Below are 22,320 nucleotides of genomic sequence, written 5' to 3'. Positions count from 1 at the left end.
AGGATCTCCCAGTGTCCAACCATTTTAATTTTACACCATTCCCTCACCAACATGTCTGTCCATGGCCTCATGCACTGCCTAACCAATGCTAAATGCAAACTGGAGGAACAACACTGAATTTTCCATCCACACAAGCTCCAACGAGATGGCATTAACATCGACTTCTCTAGCTTAAACTATGACTCCTGGTTCTGGTTTTTCCCAGCAGTGGAAACAACCTACCTGCATCTAGTCTGTCTAAACCCTTAAGAATTTTATATGTTTCTATAAGATCCCCACTCAGTCTTCTAAATTCCAGAGAATTTCCCCAAGTCTCTTTCTTTCCCTATCTCTCTGTTTCCTTTCCTCCAGATCCCCACCCCTTCCCTCTCCATTCAGAGAGCTACCCTTTCCCGATCAATTCTCAGTTTGTTTCACTTCTACTCTCTCACCTAAACCCACCTATGACCTCTTAGTTATTAGCCTGTGCTCCTCCCCCTGACCCTTCCTCCTTCCTCTCCTCTCCCCCTGCCCCTGCCTCCATCTTTTTATTTAGACACCTACCTTCTTTTTGCTCATACTTGACAAAGGCCTCAGGCCTGAAACATTGGTTATTTTATACTTCCTGTAGATCAGTGGTTCTCAACTTTTTTCTTTCCACTCACATCCCACTTTAAGTATTCTCTATGCCATTGATGCTCGTGATGAGTAAGGGATTGTTTAAGGTGGTATGTGGGTGGAAAGAAAAAGTTTGAAACCACTGTTTTAATCGTCCCTCATTGACTCGTTATGTGCCTGGTTTCATAACTCCAAAGGAAATGGGCCAATGACAATTTTTCTCCAGCAAAATATTTCAGTAACAATTGGGTCTAGAGCAGTGATTCTCAACTTTTCCGTCCCACTCACATCCCACCTTAAGCAATCCCTTACTCATCCAGAGCACTGATGGCACAGGGATACTACGTGCCCTGCTGAGTTTATCCAGCACTTTGTATGGCATTCTCAGAAATCTGCTTGTTTACTTTAAGCAGAAAGTTTGAAACAAGGTAAAGTCGGGTTCAACGGTCAATGTGAGTTGGTTGCCATGTACATAATTCCTTGTGCTTTAGAAGTTGGCGGCTAGCACCATCCTATTACAGTTCCAGAGACCTGAGTTCGAATCCACTACTATCTGCATTGAGTTTCAATGTTCTGCCTGTGTCTGTGTTGAGATTCCCCAAGTCTTCCCACTCTTCAAAAAACATACAGGGTTTGTAGGTTAATTGGATGTATTTTGTTGACATGGGTTTCGTGGGCTGGAAAAATGTATTGTTAAAATTAAATTTTGAAATAATTAAAAATTCCAAGACACAGATGCCCAAACATTCGTACTTGCTGAAGCCACACAGGTATATAAGATACACCAACTACAGTAGTTAAAATTTAAATGATCACAAATACAAGGCAGAAAAAGAGTTCATAATTATCAAAAGATAGATAAATAAATAAATATATATTCTCAGTGGCAGTTAGTGCAATAAAAAAAATGATGTCTCAGAACTTTGGTGATCGGAACCTTGGTAGCTTATGGTCAGGGTTAGGGAAGTACGAGGAGTTTCGAGAGTCTGATTGCTGTTGGGTAAAATAAAGAAAGGAAAATGAATTCCAGTTCCCCATCAATGAGACTGTTGGCTTGTTTCAGTGTGTCATTATGGACTGTAGCAGAGAGATGAACATAAAACATAGGCATTGTTCCCTCTAAGCTATGTTCATGCACACATACACACACACTTTACAACCAGCGCACAAAGGAAATTAATGTGCACACAAAAGTCACCTGAAATAATGTCTAAATTAATAATTATTGAAAATAATCTCTTACCTAACTGTTTCTGTTAACTAATTAGTCGGTTTTTCAAATACCACATTTACACATCACTAATTTACCTCACCTTTTCTATTCCGATTTATACAGCTGCAGCCATGCTTGGTGGACAGTGCTCATGTTGTAAAATTTATGAAGATCTGTTTCAAATTCTGTAGCTAGCTAACTGAGTTTTTACTGAGAAAACTATTGATTCACCATGTCGAATTCAAAAGAAGTGAAGGGCGTGGTGCAAAAGAACTGCAAGTTTTTTAAAAGTTGAATGGCTTAACAAAACGGTAGGAGCTGCTACACCAAAAGCTTATGGGGCCATGAACATTCAGCTGTGAGAAATATTTATGTATGATTTGGAAACTGGAATTTTGTATTGCTGGACAGGGTTGTAAAGAAAACTTTTGGTATCTTAGCCTTTATAAATCAAAGTATTGAGTATAGGCATTGGGATGTTTATATTGAAGTTTTTTAAGACATTGGTGAGGCCAAATTTGGAGTATTTTGTGCCACCTAGCTACAGGAAGGATATCAATAAGACTGAAAAAATGCAGAGAAGATTTACAAAGATGTTACTGAGTCTTCAGGAGTTGAGTTACAGGGAAAGATTCAACAGGTTAAGACTATTTCTTTGGAATGAAGAAGAATAAGGGAAGGTTTAAGAACAGTTTGCAAAATTATGAGGGGTATAGACATGGGCTCTTTCCACTTAGAATAAGAGAGATAAATATGAGAGGACGTGGCTTTAGGGTGAAAGGGGAAAGGTTGAGGGGGAAAGTTCTTGACTCAGAGAGTGGTGGGGGTAAGGAATGAGCTGCCATCTGATGTGGTGAGTGTGGACTCGATCTTGAGTTTTAAGAATAAATTGGATAGATACATGGTCTCGAGGGTTATGGAATGGGAGCAGGACCAGCTGAGCAATGGTTGGCACAGAATCGAAGGGCCAAATGGCCTGCTTTCTGTGCCGTAGCGTTCTATGGAATGCAAGCCAGTTTGCCAATCGGTAATAAGCAAGTGTATGTTGGATGGAATAGAAATGTTTATGGCAGCGAGTACAGAGTTACAGAGAAAGAAACTGTTTTGCATGCCATCCACTCAGCTCAGAGGTACAACGGATGGTGCAAAATGAAAAAGTGCATAAAATAAAGATAATAATGATGAATCATAAGAATGTGTCATACGATGAAGATTTGCACTAACATTCTTACTTGCTGCAGCCAAGCAGGTACTTGGTAAAAAAAATCTACAACGGTGCACATTAAATTAAATTAAAAAGCGATAATGAATACGAATTACAGACAGAGAATAAATATTTACCATTGCGGTTGGTGCAAGAGAAAAAAGTGCCATTACAATAGAGCAGTGAGCCTTTTTTTGTAGAGTAAGAATAGCTTAGGATTAGTGTACCAAGGAGAGGTTCAAGAGGCTGATAACCTGGTGAGAAACTGTTCTTGAACCGAAAGGTTCTGGCCTTCAGTTTATCATACATCCGTTCAGTGAGTTTCTGTGCAGCATTGCAGAGAAAAGTGCCATTAAAACCCAACCCTCTGTTCCCAGCCTGCATGAGAATCCCAAAGTGTTCCACTTACCTCCCACGAAAATCCTTCGATTGTCCATGAGAAGAAGAGTGTCACCTGCTGCAGAGAGGAGGAGGCCTGCAAGCAGTTTCTGGACACGGTGGTGCTGAGATAGGAATTGTTTCCCATTATCCAGAATGAAAATGCACAAGCAGATGATTGGCAAAATTTTGCTCAGTCCTTTCACCCAAATTGATGTCGAGGAAAGATGGCTGAGAAATGTGTGGATGCATACAGTTGTGAAGAAAGGCACCAACATTTTCTTCTCATTATCATCCTGCAGGCCAAGAAAACATCAAATGATCAACAATATAATGTATTCTCTCCAGATCCCCGCGTGATTCCTCAAATCCTTTGCAACATGTTTACACGACTGATTTACAGATTATCATCAGATTTTATTGATTCAACAGCACAGAAACAGGCCCATCAGCCCATGTCAATTCAGCTCGGCCTGGGTGTCTGTGTTCAGCCTGTATCCCTCTAAATCTTTCTCATCCATGCGCCTGTCGAAATGCCCTTTAAGCATTACAATTGTCCCCCATTCTTCTGGCAACTCGTTCCATAAACCTAGTGCAGTCTGTTGAATGACTCAAAGATTTGTTGACTCAAACCAAGGCTTTTATTAGCAAAAGACTGGAGCATATTACATTGAGGTCGACCAGTCCAGACTGACCTGGATCTGGTGAGGAGCAGCCCTTTATGACCTGCCAGTAGGCGTGGCTACGGCTCTCAGCCAATCACTACTACTATATGTAAATATATACAAATATATACATTGGTGATAGTATCCTGTACTATCACACCTACCACTCTCTGTGTGCATCAAGGTCCCTCTCACCTTAAATCTATGCCCTTTGGTTTTAGATTCACCTACTCTGGGAAAAAGGAATTAGCAATTTACCTTACCAGACTATTATTGAAATGGTGAAAGACTGCAGCATGCTGCTGTGCAGAGAGACTTGGGAATGCCTGTGTATAAATCACAGAAAGTTAGTTTGCAAGTGCAACAGGGAATCAAGAAATGGGATGTTGCTGGAGGGGTTGAATTTAAAAGCAGCAAGGTTCTGGTGAGACTGCTCCTGGAGAACTGTGCACAGTTCTGGTCTCCTCACTTGAATAAAGGACATACTGGCTTTGGAGGTGGTGCAGAGGAGGCTCACCACATTGATTCCAGAGATGAGGAACTTGCCTATAAGGAGAGATTGAATCTCCTGGGACTGTGCTCATTGGAATTCAGAAGAATGAGAAGAGATCCTGTAGAAACACATAAAATTATTAAAAGTTGGAAGTAAGAAAGTTATTTCCTGGTAGGTGAAACGAAAACTAGGGGACATAACCTCAAGATTCAAAGCAACAGATCTAAGAATTTGCGGAGGTTTGGTATGACATCAGAAAACCCTGGCAAATTTCCACAGATGTGTGGTATAAAGTGTGCAGACCAAACGCATCATGGTCTGGTGTGGGGACACCAATACTCCTGAGCAGAAAGCTCTGCAAAGGATAATGGACACAGCCCGGGATAATTTCGGCAAAATCCTCCCCACCATGGAGAACATCTACAAGGAACACTGCCATCGGAGAGCAGCTGCAATCATCACCAGATCTACACCACCCAACGCATACTCTGTTCTCGCTGCTGCCATCAGTAAAGAGGTAGAGGTGCCACAAGACTCACATCGATGATTTTACTTTGCATCTTTGGTGTTCAAAAGAAGTTAAAGGAATTATTGCACTCTGAATCTATTCCTGATAATCTCAACACTTTCAGTTTTCTGGTAGCGATGGTGCACACCTGCACCAGTGGACCACGGCATGAAGAATCACATGCACAGCAAGATTGATTAGGGCAAGAAGAATCTCCTACTTACTGTGGAGAAAGGTGACATCATTTTAAAAAGCGATTGTTCTGTTCTCTTCAGATTATTAATTGACTGAAAATGTGGTGAGGTGTGGTCAGGATACACTTTAATATAAATGATTTTGGCATTAGTATCAGGAAATTGTCCCACACAAGTCACTTGTGGCAGTTTTAGATCTGCAAATTGTACACATTGATCACACACCCATTTTGAAGTATTTCCTGTTGAAGCTTTGAATTTGGATGGTCATTTCTTGAATGAATTCACCCAAATTTCCACAGGCAAAAAATCCTCACACACTAGAGGAAACATTCAAGGTGAGGGGGAGGAAATTTACAACCATTCGCCGCATCGAGTCTGCCCTGCCATTCCATCATGACTAAATTCAACCCCATTCTTCTGCCTTCCCTCCATAAACCTTGATTACCTTCCTAACCAAGAACTTACCTACCTGAGTCTTAAATATACCCAGTGACTTTGCTTCCACAGCCATCCACAGCAATGAATTTCATTGATTCATCTTCCTCTCTGGAGGTAAATGTTGGTGGGGGGGGGGGGGGGGGAATATTTTACACCTAGTGGTAGGTGCCTGGAACAAGCTGCCAGGCACAGTGGTGGAAGCAGATATAATAGGAGGGCTTAAGTGGCTTCTAGATAGACCCAGGAAGGTACAGACAGACACTAGCAGGGTGCGGAGGGGGGCGCGGACTGCACCGGAGGACACCTGTTCAGGTGTTCCAGGGGGTAACACCAAAATTATTGTCTGTAAAATTTTTGTGTAGCATTTCATCAGAAATTTATTATTTTTTATAAAAAATATCTCTATATTTAGTAATAACATCGAAAACATTTTTCGTAAGTCCAGCTATAAGAGTTTTAATTCCAAGATTAAAACTCGGTACTAATTTACTTTTTGAACCTTCTACTGTGCTCCAGTCAGTTTTTCTTACCCAATTACAATGTTACTTTGAATCACGTGGTTTCGTCCGCACGTGCTACAAACCTGCGCTGTTGTTTTTGTTGCTGCTAGTGTTTCCATTGTCACTGCTTTTGTCAAAGTTTCTGGTGTTTTAGCTACAATATTGCAGTCATTAGTATTTTAATGTAGTTCTTAAATTCTTGATGTAAATGTAAAAACTTTTAGGCTGTGTTTATGATATTGTAATTTAAAGGTGTAATTTTAATGTTGCTAGTTGTTTATCTCAAAACTCTTGCCATTATATTCAGTGATCTACAAGAATTACGATTTACCAGCAACATTAGTACAAAAAACATTACTAAGAATTCTGTGTGGTCTGGTATGGGAGGAGGGCCATGGGTTGGGGGGTGGGGGCAATGACACCATGAGTTACTGCACTGGGTAACACCAACCCTAGTGACGCCACTGCAGACAGATATCTGGCATGTGCGAGGAGCAAGGTTTTCGTTTGATTTGGACATCATGTCCAGCACAGACATATGAGTCAAGGGGCCTCTTCTGCAGCATCTGCAGATTTTTTTGTTTAACACAAACTGTTGAAGGCCAGATCTATGTGTTCAGATCAGGCGATACCGAAACATACAGAAAGTGTAGGTAAAAACTCTGGAGGATCAAGCTGGAGTGCCCAATAGCTGTGGCAGGGATTGCATGCCATTACTTTCAATGAGACAAGACTTGTTCCCTGCAGTCAATTATACTTCATCTGCTCGCTTTGAAAGGGAAAACTGTGAAGAACCTTGCTGGTCTCCACAACCCCCGATGACTCTGTGCTCCCGTCTCTGATATGGATGTGAACAAAACCTTCAGGAGGGAGAATCCTCGGAAAGCATTCAGCCCAGGTGGTACAGCTGGCTGTGTCCTTAAAACCTGTGCACACCAACTGTCTGGAGCTTTTGCAGAGATTTACAGTCTCTCATTACTACAGTCTGAGGTCCCCACCTACTTCAAAAGGAGATCTATCGCTCCATCGTTCCAAGATGATCAAGATGACCTGCCTCAATGACTTTCAACTGTTGGTACTGATGTCTAACATGAAGTGTTTTGAATCATTGGTTATGGAGTGAATCAACTCCTGTTTCAGGAAGGTCCTTGACTCATTTCAATTCACCTATCATCATAACAGGTCAACAGCAGAAGCAATCTCACTGTCCCTCCACTCTGCAGTAGATCATCTTGACCCCAGCAGCATTGGCATTGTTGTTCATTGACGACAGCTCGGCGTTCCACACCATCATACCAGCAAGAGTTATGATCAGACTATTTTTATAAATCACCTGACGAGAAAGCGGTGGGTTAGTAAGTTGGTGGATTGCATGAAGATTGGTGGTGTTGTAGATAATGTGGATGTTTGCCAGAGGTTACAGAGCGACATTGATAATATGCACAGCAAGGAAGTGGCAGGTGCAATATTCCCCAGAAAAGTGTGAAGTAGTTCATTTCGGTAGGTCAAATTTGAAGGCAGAATACAATGTTAATGGGAGGACTCCGATCAGAGTGGAAGTTCAGAGAGATCTTGGGGTCTGTATCCAAAGGAAAAGTCTAAGGAGATTTGGCATCGAAATCTCTATCAAAAATCCACAGGTGGACTGTGGAAAGTAAACTGACCGGTTGCTTCACAGCCTGGTTGAGGAGTTCAAGAGCCCAGGAATGCAGAAAACGCAAGCGCAGTCAGGTCCGATCCCCCATCCACTGCAGACATCTCAAGAAGGTACCCAACAAGACAAAAGTAGCCCTGATACTGTCCTGTCCCTGACATAATCAATTCTCACCTCTCCCCTTATATTCAATGAACACCTTTCGTTGGCCTGGATTCCGCCCGCAGCCAGCATTCTGAGATTTCCTGGGGTGTTTTTTTTTGTTGCTTATTCCTTGGAGAAGGGCTCAATCCCAAAATGTCAGCAATATTATCTTTGCCTCCTTTGGACGCTGAAAGACCGGCTGAGTTCCTCCAGTATCTCGGTGTGTTCTTACCGCCAATCTTAGTATATCCATTTTAATTAAGGGGACCACACCTCTGCTGGGTGCCCCAGATGGGACACAAGAAAATGCAGTGAATTGGACATGTAGTTAATGTATTATAATAATGAAGCAGAAGAGGTCTTTTATTCTGAGAGAACTTTCTAATCATTCTCCTTCCGTTATTAAAACAGCTCCTAACATTAGAAGTGAGGAATATTCTGTGCACTCATCAGCACTGCTGCACCAGTCAATGGGACAATTAGCAATGTTGTACCTCAGCATTCTGCCAGAATCCAATATCCTTTGATTCACTTCGTCTCCAGAAACCTCTCTATTTCATTCTTCTAAGTATTCAACGATTCTCAGAAGTTGAGAATTCTAAACCAAAAGACATAGGAGTGGGATTAGGCCAGTCAGTCTGTCAAGTGCATCCCACCATTTCATCATGCCTCATTTACTATGTTTTTCAGCCCCATTCGCCTGCCTGGTCTCCATAACCCTCAGACCCTTTCAAGCTGCCATGTAAAATGGGGTTAATGGGACAATTTGCCCGGTTACCGCCCCCACTCACGCAGCAGCTTGAAAGGGTCCGACCCTGGTCAGCGTGGTCCAAATCCAACTGGGTCCCTGATCTAACTCAGAGGTAGACAGGGAACCCAGTTAAACTTACCTAGGTTGCATCCACCAGCAGCTTGAACACGAAAATGGCCGAACCGGTTGTTCTGTTGACATCAGCACTTGCGTGCATCACCAGGCTGCATCGACTGAAATGTGCAGTGCTGACATCCTGCTGCTCCTCCAATCACTGCAGCATTCACCTGACAGCAGTGATTACAACAGTTGCCCGCTGTACTGCAGCTCAGCAGAGTTGATCAGCCAGCATCTGAAGATCATTCCCATTTCTGCTTGCCATTTGGACTTTGATTTGTCACTTCCGGTAGTACTTCCAATAAGTGCGTGGTGTGTCATTCAATGCATCATCACGGGGGCGGGATTTCCCCTTAAATCGCCGGGTTGGTGATTTAATTGGTTGATCCCCTGCAGCTTAAAAGGTGCTGGAAGCACCATTGCCCCGCTAATCACACCTGGGCCCCAGGAGGGCCACCCAGGTGCTGCAGCTTAAAAGTGACACTTGATTCCCTCGCTGATGAAAACCTATCTTAAATATACCTGGTGACTTGGCCTCCACAGCCATCAGTGGCAGAGAATTCCACAGATTCTTCCCACCCCTGGATGAAGAAATTCCTCCTTATATCTGTTCTAAGTGGACTAACGAAAAGCCTAATAGTCTGAATACGTATGAGAATGTCTGATCTCAGAAGCTAAACAGGCTCAGGACTAGTCGGTACTTGGGGGGGAGACCAGGTGCTGTAGGTTTCTGTGAGGGTCGCTGGATAAAGTGGTGACTCTCTGTCTGCCTACAGTAGGCAAAAGTCAAAGAATTTCATGTATGTTACATGACAATAATGGAACCTTTTACCTTTACCCTAGTCACATCCTATTTTCACTGCTACCTTCAGGCAGAAGGTACAGAAGATACAGAAGCCTAAATTCCAGTACCTCGAGGTTCAAAAACTGCACAAGAATTGAATAGAATGAACTCGGACATATCAGATCAACGTTTTAGGTGCAGTGAAGAGATGGGGGCTTTCTTGCAATCAACTTTTTCAGGCTTCAAGTTAAGATCTTTTTGGGTGGATCTAGGGAACTTCTTAGAACAAGTTATGTGTATACTATCACCACCAAATCCAGATTTATTCTTTTTGGGAAATATAGAAGGAACAAAACCTAAGATGAAAATATCGATATATCATTTGAAATTAGTTAAAATAGCATTAGCAGGAGCAAGGAAGTGTATTGCAGTGACTTGGAAATCGAATTAACATCTAGGCATCGGAAGATGGAATGCAGAAATTCAAAGCTGTCTTCCTTCAGAGAAAATTACATATAATTTGAGAAATAAACTTTCTATATTTTTGAGAATTTTGAGCCCGTACATGCAAACTTTAGCCATGAATATGCAGAAATTTTCTTCTTTCAGCCTCTCGAGACCTGTGTCAACCTTCTTCCTTAAAATGAAAATGACCATATAAGGTCTGTTAAATTCCGGTGGGCAGGGGAGCAATACCCCGAGCGATTCACGATACTAATTTTTCTTTTTTTTTAATGACTATATATGCTATTCTTCATGGGGGGAGGGGAACAGGGGTCTGAGAGGGTGGGAAGGGGAGGGGTTGTAACCATCATGTAATGAATGAACATTTTTCAATGTAATCATCTATTGTACTGTATGATGATTTATTAATTACATGTATGGAAAAACTTTTAAGTAAAATATGCTTTCGTCCATCAGATTCCAGGTTTCAAACCTCTCCTCCTGACCCTGACCCTAAATTACATCAGGATCACAAAACAGTCTGTCTGTTCTATTGAAACCCATTTTTTATTTCTCAAGCTAAGTGTTACTGGGAATCTTTATTAATCTATCTAGCCTTCCTATTTATTATCTGAGGTAATTTACTTTATACTATTGGTGCATCCTACATACCTGTTTGGCTTCAGCAAGTAAGAATTTTGGTGCATGGGTGCATTGAACTTTTGAGCATTACCGTTTATCATTGATAGTGCATCGGAGGAAAAAGAATGGCTTATCACCTTGTTTGGAATTTGCAACGCACTACCTGAAGGGGTGATGGTGGCAGATATGCTGACTATATTTAAGAAGTATCCCGGCAGGCGTTTGAATGACAAAAGCACGCTGTTACGGCACCAGCGACCCGGGCTTCAAATCTGCGGCTGTCTGCAATGAGTTTGTACATTTTCCTCGCGAATGCATGGGGTTATCCCTGGATGCTCATGTTTCTTCCCCACCACTAAAAACATAGTATGTAGAGCACAGACCCTTCAGCCCTCAATGTTGTGCTGACCCATATATCCTTTTTAAAAAAGTATTCAACTCTTCCTACCTCATAACCATCTATTTTAATTCCATCTATGCCCCTAATATTTCAGCCTCCACCTCCACCCCTGGCAAGGCATACCACAACTCGCTGTGTAAAAAATTTCTGTTGATGTCTCCCCTGATCTTCCCTCTCTTCACTATGAACATACAGTATGTCCTCTGTTGTTTGCTATTCCTGTCCTGGGAAACGTGCTGGCTGTCCAACCTATCTATGCCTCTCAGAATCTTGTAGACCTCTATCAAGTCTCCTCTCATCTTTCTTTTCTCCAAAGGGAAAAGTCCCAGCTCTGCTCACCTTGCCTCATGAGACTTATTTTCCAATCCAGGCAACAATCCTGGTAAATCTCCTTTTCCCCCTCTCCATAGCTTCCACATCCTTCCTATAATGAGGTGACCAGAGCTGAACACAATACTCTAAATGTGGTCTCGCCAGAGATTTGTAGAGTTGCAACATGACCTCGTGACTCTTGAATTGAATCCCTGTATGAATAAAGCAAGTCATGAAAATCGGTAGACACTGTGGTTGAAGTAAAAACATAAAACTCAACTGGTCAAACAGTGTCCTTCATGTAGCAAAGGTAAAAGTACATAACTGACGCTTCGGGCTTAAAGTACCACACCTTGATGAAGGGCTCAAGCCCAAAACGTCAGTTATGTACTTTTGACCAGCTGTGTTTCTCCAGCATTTTGTGTTTTTACCCCTATTAATGAACCTCAACATCCCATAGGCTTTTGTAACTACCCTATCAACCAGTGTGGCGACCTTCAGAGATGTATGGATTTGAGCCCCATATGTACCCGGGCTGGTAGGTCAATTGAGTGCAATTGGGCAGCACTGGAATCGGCTGCTTCCGGTTTATAATTATTTTTAAATTATTTACTCGAATTGCATCAACCAAGACGGGATTAATATAGGTACAGAGGGACAAAAGGACCTGTTTCTGTGCAATTTGACTTAATGCCTCTGCACACATTCATATTTTGCTTTTGGTATTTTAACCTCTACACAGGGCAATGTTTACTCATGCAGCTCATTAATAAGAAAGGAGAGCATAGACTAAACATCAACCCGAGAGATCTTCTGATACATTTTGACAAATAGGCATCGAAGCAAAATGCTCCAGCAATCAAAATATTGATGAATTGAAATGAAAGAAAAGTTAGTTCCTTTTTCGACCTCTGCCTACCAGAGATATAGGTGATCCCATTCTGTCAAGGTTTCGCCCGCGTGTCACTCTGATCCAGTTTCTTTGGGAGACTACTTGTTTTGGTCGCTCTTTCTGCTCACCAAGAATGTGGCGTGGCGGAATTAGGTTTCAGTGGAAAAGATTTCAACATTCTTATTCAAATGATTCAATCCAAAAAAAAAGCAAGGTTGAAAGAAAGAAAACTTGTTCTACCAGCTAAAATTGAAAGGGGTTTGCCTCCGGTGATTGATGGAATTGTGTTTTCAGCTAGTCACGTGACCACATGTTGTCAGCTGCAATCTGGATATAGGGGAGTGTGACGGTGGCTCGCACCGCAACCAGCGCATGTGCGCAGGTGTACTCTGAGAGGCACAGTCAGGAAGGTCAAAATAATGCCTGTTTCTCCTGTTGCTTTCAGGATGCAAATTCAGTGACTCATTTCTTGCTCCCATCTTGGGAGGAGCATTCATGGAGATGTGAGAACGGCAATGAGTTTCTTGTCATTCACATTGTACAAGGTACATAAGCATTGAAATTCATACTTTATGCAGGTAAACGGGGATATTTTTAAAAAAAAACAACTACAATTACATACTTAATTGAATTTAAAAGATAACAATAGAACCACAGAATATTACAGCACAATATTCGGCCCTTCTAGACTGTGCTGAACTATCTTCTGCTCAGTTCCACTGACCTGCACCCAGACTCTAGACCTCCATTCACCTCCCATCCATGTACCTGACCAAATTCTACTTAAATGTTAAAATTGAGCCCGCATTCACCACTTCAACTACCAGCTCATTCAATCCATGCCTTCATCTACCCTCGGTTGAAAAAGCAAACCTACATTTATTCTGTATATACCCCTCATAAGTTTAAATACCTCTTTTAAATCTCCCTCATTCTTCTACTCTCCAGGGAATAAAGTCCTAACCTGTTTACGCTTTTCCTGTAACTCGGTTCCTGAAGTCCAGGAAAAATCCTAGGAAATCTTCTCTGCACTCTTTCAATCTTATTGATATCTTCCCTGTAGTTAGGCGACCAAAACTGCACACAATACTCCAAATTTGGCCTCACCAATGTCTTATATAGCTTTACAATAACATCCCAGCTCTTATGCTCAATACTTTAATTATGTTAAAAGTCTCTTTACAACCCTGTGATGCCACTTTCAGGGAATTATGTATCTGTATTCCCAGGTCCCTCTTTTCTACCGCACTCTTCAGTGCCTTATCATTCACTGTGTACGCCCTTTTTTGGTTTGTCCTTCCAAAATGCAACACCTCACACTTGTCTGCATTAAATTCCATCTGCCATTTTTCAGCTAATTTTTCCAGCTGGTCCAGATCCCTCTGCAAGCTTTGAAAACCTTTGCTCTCCTCAACGCCTCCAATCTTAGTGTCATCTGCAAACTTGCTGATCCAATTTACCACATTATCATCCAGATCATTGATATAGATGCCAAACAACAATGGCCCCAGTGCTGATCCCTGAGACACACCACTAGTCACAGGCCTCCAATCTGAGAAGCAATCATCCACCACTATTCTCTGGCTTCCTCCATCCAGCCCCTTACTGGTAGTGAAAAAAGCTGTCCACAGCGTATACATGTAAACAAATAAAGAACTATAAACAGATTATGAATTTAAGCAACCCGACTGTGCATTACAGAGAGAATTTTAAAAATCAATAAAGTGCACAAGTAAGAGTCCTTAAATGAGTCCCTAATTGTTGTTGAGGAGTCTGATGGTGGAGGCGTAGCAGCTGTTCCTGAACCTGGTGGTGCGAGTCTTGTGGCACCGATATCTCTTTCCTGATGGCACCAATGAGAACAGACTGTGTGCTGGGTAGTGTGGGTCTTTGATGATTGTTGCTGCTCTCCGACAGATGTTCCCTATAGATGTTCTTGATAGTGGGTAGGGTTTTACCTGTAATGACCTGGGTTGTGTCTACTACCTTTTGCAGGGATTTATGCTCAGGGGTATTGGTGTCCTCATACCAGACCGTGATGCATCTAGTCAGCACATTTTCCACCACACCTCTGTAGAAATTTGCCAGGGTTCCTGGTGTCATGCCAAACCTTCGCAAACTCCTGAGGAAGGAGAGATGTTGACGTGCTTTCTTCATGATGCCATTGGTGTGTTTGGTCCAGGAAAGATCCTCCAAGATAGTGACTCCCAAGAACTTAAATTTGCTTACCCTTTCCCCCAGTGATCACTGGATCATACACCTCTGGTTTTCCCTTCCTGAAGTCAACAATCAGGTCTTTGGTTTTGGTGACATCGAATGCAAGGTTAGTGCACCATTCAGCCAAGTTTTCAATTTCCTTCCTATATGACAACTCGTCACCTTTCTTTATACAACCCACTACCATGGTTTCATTGGCAAATTTGTAGATGGTGTTATTGTCGTACCGAGCCACAGAGTCGTAGGTGTAAAGTGAGCAGTGGACGAAGAATGCAGTCCTGTGATCCTCTGGTACGGATGGAGATTGTGGAGATATTTCTTACTAATCCTCACTGATTGTGGTCTGGAGGTGAGTAAATCCACGATCCAGTTACACAGTGGGGTGTTGAGTCCCAGGACTTGGAGTTTGTTGATCAGTTTTGAGGGCATGATGGTGTTAAATGCCGAACTGTAGTTGAAAACAAGCATCCTGATCTTTACTGTTTAGGTGTTCCAGAGCTTTGTGTTGAGCCAGTGAGATAGCACCTGTTGCTATGATAGGCGAATTGGAACATATTCATGTCACCACTTAGGCAAGATCTGATATGCTTCAACACCAACTTTTCAAAACCCTTCCTCACTGTTGATGTAAGTGCTACTGGTCGATCATCATTAAGGCAGGTTACTGCACTCTTTCTTCTTGGGCTCCAAGATTAAGGAACTCCACCATCCAGCACACACCGAAAGGTATCAGTGCCACAAGACTAGGTTCAGGAACAGCTGCTCCCCTCCACCATCAGACTCCTCAACAACAAACTCAATCAGGGACTCATTTAAGGGCTCTTACTTTGCACATTATTTATTCCTGAATATTTATTTTTCTCCCTATTGCATGGTCAGTTTGTTTCCATCTTTTCTTTGTTTACATTTCTCTGTCACATTGAGTACAGTTACCTATAAGTAGAAATTCTCCCTGGTCCACAGGAAAAAGCTCAGGGTAGCATGTGATGTCATGTATGTACTTTGGCAATAAATCTGAACTTCGAATGAGGGGTGGTTTCTTTGAATCTATCAAATACTGAAAGGCCTGGATAGAAAAAAAACAGACTAGGCTTTCTTATGATTCCAAAGTGGTTCTAAGTTCTTTGTTCCATTCAAAGGTTTGAATAGACATGAGGTAATGAGGTGTGACAAAGTTTCAAGGCTATGTGTGCAACTGTCAATTAACTGCTAAGGTTGATTCTGGAGTGAAGGCAATGTCAGTTGAATAGTTTCTCATAAGTACAGGTACCTATGGATTAGTCACCAAACACAGGGAAGCTGTTGGAGCAGAGATGAGACTGGTAAGAGAGATAGAAGAAAGAATCTGGGCAATGATACAACATTGTTTATTTTTTTGGAAAATTTTATTTATAGTTTTACAGCCCGGTAATATAGGGGAACAATTCTCCCCTTTTACAGGTCATTGTTTACCGAGTCCTCTCTTTTACCTTTCCTCCCCTCCCCTCCTTCTCCCATCATCTTTCACCCTCCCTCCCACTTCAACCTCAGTAAAAGAATCGAGCCTTGTTTGACACTCACAACGATGTGTCGCATTACAGAGAAGAGGTGGAAAATCTGGTGATATGGTGTGAGAATAACAACCTGAATTTCAATGTGGATAAGGTCATGGAGATGATGGTGGACTTCAGGAGGACCAGGTACGACCTCCCTCCACTACACATCAGCAACTCCCTTTACGTAAGTAGTGGCCCATTGTGAACACAGATCTCTTCACTTGTCAGGGAGGTGCAGCAACAGTTGCACTTCCTGAGAAAACTGAAACAGGCAAGGCTACCGGCCACCATTATGTCAACCTTCTACCAAGAGCGCCCTGATGGGCTGCTGCAGAGAAATGGATCAGAGGCCAATCCACAGGACCATAAGAGTGGCAGAGACAATCACTGGAGTATCCCTTCCCTCCCCTCCCCCATCGACGTGATCTACCAGGATCGATGTCTGAAGAGGGCGCGCAAAATTATTGAGGACCCCTTCCAACTCACACATAGTATCTTTCAGCTATTCTTGTCGTGGGATGAGATAAAGGAGTATCAGAGCCAGCCCCACCAGGCTGAGGAACAGCTTCTTCCCACGGGCAGTGAGAATGTCGAACAACCAAAGGAGCTGCTCACTCTAACCAAGCCTGGAACATCTTGCAGAAAATGAAGTTGTGGATTTTGCTCAACACCAAAGTTTTCAAATTTAGTAAGAAACTCAACTGTTCCTGCTTATGAGTTGGCCATATGCAAAGCCTAGCACTAATATTTCTAAAATAATTTCAGTGAAGCAGAACTGAGCAGCATGGCATAGCAGTTAGTGCAACACTGTCATAGCGCCAGTAGCGTGGGTTCAAATCCACCGCCATCATACAATTGCCTAAGTACAACCTGACGAAACAGCGTTCTCCGGTCCTCGGTGCAAAACATGCGGACACACAACCAGACATAACACACGTACTGACGAACAATATGTATGCTGGACAAGCATTCATCTATATATATTCGTATGATCTCCCTGTGTCTGTGTGGGATTCCTCTGGGTGCTCCGGTTTTCTCCCACATTCCAAAGACGTTCGGGGTTTGAAGCTTAAATGGACAAATGGGTGCATTTGGGTGGCCAGAAGGGCCTGTAACTATGCTGCTTCTCTAAATTAAAACAAAACTAAATTAGAAATTAAATATGACAACTGGCCTCAGCACCCCTAAATTTTCATCTAGAATACCAGCCACTCTTCCCTGAAGAGGTGCTTTCCCAATGAGTTCTGACAATCATGACATGTGGGTTCACACATAAAGAATAGACAGAAGGATGAATTTAAAAGAATAATAACCCATACAAAAATATTATTTTAGCCAGTGAAGCTTGCTTTTCACCCACTCTAAGTTTTATTGCAGGCAAATCGCAGACAACTCCTGGTTCCTGAAGGATGAGGTGACAAGGCTGGGATTTAATTTCGGAGCAGGTCAGGATGACTTTCGGGACGGTTGCCGGTCACTCACGGTTGGACAGGGTGAAGCAGCAAGGTTGAATCTTTCATGTGGTTCTGCTCATTAATCAGGATCAACAATTTCTGCTGATAATATTCGATCATTTCTGTAAGCGTTTTAAAGAGCTGATCCAGGAATAAACACAAAAAGAACAAGAAGTGAGTTGGAGAGGAGAGGTTGAGAGTTTGCAGGAAAGACTGGCGAAGTGCAGCACAGTTAGCGCCACACCTTTACTGCACCAACGATCGGGACCAGGGTTCGAATCTCGCATTACCTATAAAGAGTTTGTAACTGTGGGTTTTCCCTGGGGGCTCTGGTTTCCTCCCACCATTTGTAGGTTAATTGGGACTCGTGGGCTGAAATGGCCTGTTAGCGGGCTGTATGTCTAAATATTAAAAATGTAAGTAATTGAAAGCCTGAGAGCACCTTTGGAGGAGAGGCCAAGCAGAGAGGATTGGCTGGTGATGGAGATAACTTTCCTTGTAGTTGCAGAGAATGGAGTGTTGGGAAGGAGACTTAAGGGTAGAGATGGCAGGCAGGGAATGCTTGGATGGGGAGACATCCATCAACTGGAAAGGCGGAGGAGGATTGAGGAGGGGGCAGTAAGACTAGGCGAGGTAGCGCAATGATCATCTGAGAAGATGGTATTTCGGAATATGGATGGGATGGGAGCAAATTGCTCAGGGGTAAAATTTTAGGGAGACGCAAGATAATCCATGAATTCATCAGCCACTGCAGGAGGTTGGTTTGGTGGAGTTGGGAACCATTGCAAAGCCGAATTGAAGCCTTGAGGACCTCTGCAGTGGCTCAGTGAACTGTGGTCCTTCTACCTTCCACCTCGAACCTGCTCCCTAGTTTGAGAGGCTTTGTATGCAGAGAAGTTATGGATAGAGTAATTAAATATACTTTATTCTCGTTGCAAAAGAAAACACCACAAAATTAATAATGCAGTATTATTCAAATACAACATACAAGTGCATATTATTCACAAATACAACATACAAGTGCATATAAAAACAATAAAATCAAGAAAAGCAAAAAAGAAAAAAAAAGCAGCATTAAAAGAATATAAAATAAACTAATTGGCTGAGTTTAATTCTCGAATGGCTCTGGAATAGAAACTGCACTTGAGTCTGTTGGTCTGTGATTTAATGGACCTATATCATCTACCTGAGGGCAATAGGTCAAAGAAATGATGGCCCAGGTGAGTAGAATCCTTAAGAATATCGACTGCTTTCGTGATACAGCGAGATCAAAATAAATCCTCCAGAGGGGACAAGGAGCACCCAGTGATCTTCTGGGCCATATTGATAACCCTCTGAAGATCCCTCTTCTCCGCTGATGTACAGCTGGCAAATCGCACGGAGTGCAGTAACCCAGCACGCTTTCAATAGAGCAGCGATAGAAGGACACCAATAGCTTCTCCTGTAGATTAATTTCCCAAGCATTCTCAGAAAATTGAGACGTTGATGTGCCTTCTTGACTATAAAGGTGGTATTAATAGTCTAAGATAGATCCTCAGCCAAATACGTTCCCAGAAACTTACAAGTCATGACTCTTTCCCCACAATCTCCATTAATATGCAATGGAGCTGGGGCCGCAATGTTTCTCCTGAAATTTATTACTGGCTCTTTCCTCTTCAAGGAACTTAAAACCAGATTGTTTTCTGAGCACCACACTGACAGTCCGTGAACTTCGTCGCTGTAAGCTAACTCATCACTCTTTGAAATGTGTCCAACCCTAGTGGTGTCATCCGCAAATTTTACGATTGTGTTGGAGAAATATTTGGAGACATAGTTATGGGCTCAACAAACAGCCCTGCGGGGAACCAGTGCTAAGTGTGAGAGAAGGGGAATAATGAGTGCCTATTTTTACAGTCTGGGAATGGTTTGTTAATGTCCTTGATCCATAGATAAATAGATACGGAAAATCCTAAGTCAGTGATTTCACCAACCAGCCTGCCTGGAATAATAGTATTAAAAGCAGAACTAAAGTCTATAAAAAGTAACCTCACGTAGCATCCCCGTTTTTCTAAGTGGGTCATTGCTAGGTGAACATGGAGAGATGGGCAAGACGTCTATCAACTGCAAAGGCATGGAGAGAATTTTTCTGATGAAGGGGGAGTCAAGGACCAGAGGACACAGTCAGGCTTAGTGTCATGGGGGGAGGGGGCACTCGGACCATGCCACCCCAAATGACTTAGTGTGCCCCCCCCCCTCCATCTGCAGTAGTGGTTTTGTTTCATCTCCACGCGCTATAGTTACATCGGAAGGCGGGGGAAGTGAGACAGCAGTGCACAGAGGAGGTTCAAGGCAGGTATGGCACCCACTTCTCCCCCGCATCCCGCTGAGTGAGTTTTCAAAAGTTAGTTTGTGCCCCCTCCCCCACAGCTGTTACCCTAATGCCCCCCGATTTGACTTGTTCTGACACTGCTTCAGAGTAAAATAAATCCCTTTTGGGGTGAGTCGAGGAGGAATTTCTTCATCCAGAGGCTGGTGAATCTGTAGAATTTGTTGGTGTGAATGGCTGTGGAGGCCAAGTCATTGGGTATATTTAAGGGGTTTAGACAAGTTTTGATTGGGAAGGGATTCATGGGTTACGAGGAGAAGGCAGGAGAATGAGGTTGAAAAGGATGGTAAATCAGCCATGATGGACTGACAGTGTAGACTTAATGGGCTGAATGGCCTAATTCGGCTTCTACACCTTACGATCTAAATCCTGTGCATCAAATGATGTAATTATAGAGGGTTTTTTTAAGGTGGTAACAAAGACTGACGTGTGCGTGAGGTTTACTCAGACATTGAGCAAGGTCCCTCATGGCAGGCTGCTCTAGAAGCTTAAGGTACAACCGATCCAAGGTGAGTTAGCTAATTGCATTCAAGACTGGTTTGGTGCTAAAAGGCTGAGGGCCTTAGTGGATGCCTGTGGCCAGTAGTGCACCACAAGGATCAGTGCTGGGACTGATATATAGATATATATTGACAACTTGCATATTATAGGGTGTGGATGGCGAGGAAGATTATCTGCAATTACAGCAGCATTATAGATTAGGTGGAGATGGAAAAGAATCCTTACAAGTGACAAGATATTGGGAAATTAAAAAATGGTAGTGAATGGTAGGACATGAGATGTCAAACTCCATAATATGCCCACACTAGACTGCATGCTTTCTATGCACAGTAAAATGAAGACCTCCCTTGCTATTGATCTACTCACCTTCTCTCCTGCCTTTTTCTTGCCAAGAATATAGTGGTTGCTGCCTTCATTACAGCGAATGGGAATGTTGTAAACTTTTCCCCTGGAGAACACTGCCAAAGTGTACGGTTGGTTTCTGTTACTTCCTGAACTCGGCCTCACGAGGAATGCACCATCCTTAAGTTTAGAAAGGACATGCATTATTCACAACAAGGTGCCGGCTTGTTTCTTTGACCCAATTCCATTCTGGGTCGGAAAAATGGAAAGGATTTAGTCCCAAAGTGCAGAATGCCACTGTGTTATTAGATGTATAAAGAAGAACCACATTTCCTAGGATGCAATGCACAGGGTTGGGTGGAAACTAGAAAAGACATATGACAGGGGTTGTCCTTGGACGTCGGTTGAAGCAGCTCAAGGAAAATAAAGTCAGTTAGGTGTTAAAACCATGTAAAGTCATTCTTCTTGCAAGAACAAGCACAACAGCTAGCAAACCTGAAAGAAGTGTGCAAGGAGATAGAGTCAGAGAACACTACAGCACAGAAACAAGCCCTTTGGCCCATCTTGTCTGTGGCAAAGTATTATTCCACCATGTCCCATCTACAGGCCAGGACCATTGCTCTCCAACCATCTCCCATCCATGTACATATCCAAATTGGTCTTAAACCAGCTCTCATCCCACATGCTCGTGATCCTCTTCTGAGTGATGAATTTTCCCCCAATGTTCCTGTGATAGTACAGTATGCTATCATCAATGTATATATTTGTATATATTTACATATAGTGGTAGTGATTGGCTGAAGGCCTTAGCCACGCCTACTGGCAGGTCATAAAGGGCTGCTCCTAACCAGACCCAGGTCAGTCTGGACTGGTTGACCTCAATGTAATACGCTCCAGTCTTTTGCTAATAAAAGCCTTGGTTTGAGTCATTCGATGCACTACAATTCCCCTTAAATAATTTATCTTTCACCCTTAACCCATGTTTTTCAGTTCTTGACTCACTCAACCCCACTCGAGTAAGCCTGTTTGCATTTACTCTTTTTATACTCCTCATAATCTCTATCAAATCTCCCCTCATTCTCCTAATCTCCAGGGAATAAAGCCCTAACTGATTCAGCCTTTCCCTGTGACACAGTGCCTCAAGTACTAGCAACATCCTGGTCTGCACTGTTCCCTCTAAGCTGTGGGCATGCGCGCACGCACACATGTTTTGCCACCAGCACACGAAGGAAATTAATGTGCGCATGAAAGGTTAGTGACCTAAAATAATGTAGCAATTAATACTTATTGAAAATAATCTCTTAGCTGTTTCTGTTAACTAGTTATTATATTAAAACATGCCAATACAGTTTGATTAGCCGTGAGAGATGGGCTGTGCCAAAATTATCTTGAAACAATTTCAAGTTTGCATTTGCACAAGCTTTCAGGGCACACATACTTTCGTCACAGGAAAAAAAAATGCACAACGTAAGATTTTTGTGCACACTGATGGCTGAACATTAGAGGGAACATTGCCAGGTAAACCTTCACACTTTCAATTTTATTGATATCTTTCCTGTAGGTTGGTGACCAA

The 22,320-nt window shown here is 42.6% G+C and overlaps 1 protein-coding gene and 2 long non-coding RNA genes across 5 annotated transcripts in view; 1 reads left to right on the top strand and 2 right to left on the bottom strand.

The window, feature by feature from the left end:
- Positions 1 to 12,569, bottom strand: part of LOC138754084 (lysoplasmalogenase TMEM86A-like) — a 32,083-nt gene extending 19,514 nt beyond the window's left edge. For 2 of the 3 annotated variants that reach the window (XM_069917900.1, XM_069917899.1), the window contains exons 1-2: positions 12,361 to 12,569; positions 3,424 to 3,688 (exon numbers count right to left, since the gene is read on the bottom strand). In XM_069917900.1, the coding sequence (XP_069774001.1) occupies positions 3,424 to 3,688; positions 12,361 to 12,381 (286 nt within the window). In that variant the 5' untranslated portion in view covers positions 12,382 to 12,569. Of the gene's footprint in view, positions 1 to 3,423; positions 3,689 to 8,485; positions 8,590 to 12,360 lie in introns of all 3 variants that reach the window. The other variant, XM_069917901.1, reaches the window with a different exon arrangement.
- Positions 12,570 to 15,772: 3,203 nt separating this feature from the next.
- On the top strand, positions 15,773 to 17,713 carry LOC138754088 (uncharacterized). The gene is made up of 2 exons (XR_011351560.1): positions 15,773 to 15,872; positions 17,463 to 17,713. It is a non-coding gene; the product is annotated as an uncharacterized lncRNA (long non-coding RNA).
- Positions 17,412 to 21,492, bottom strand: LOC138754087 (uncharacterized). The gene is made up of 2 exons (XR_011351559.1): positions 20,772 to 21,492; positions 17,412 to 17,680 (listed from the first exon to the last, which is right to left on the bottom strand). It is a non-coding gene; the product is annotated as an uncharacterized lncRNA (long non-coding RNA).
- Positions 21,493 to 22,320: the final 828 nt, after the last annotated feature.

The sequence above is a fragment of the Narcine bancroftii genome, chromosome 2, assembly GCF_036971445.1.
Source record: "Narcine bancroftii isolate sNarBan1 chromosome 2, sNarBan1.hap1, whole genome shotgun sequence".
Classification (NCBI taxonomy): Eukaryota; Metazoa; Chordata; class Chondrichthyes; order Torpediniformes; family Narcinidae; genus Narcine; species Narcine bancroftii.
This window is presented reverse-complemented; position numbering and strand designations above follow the sequence as displayed.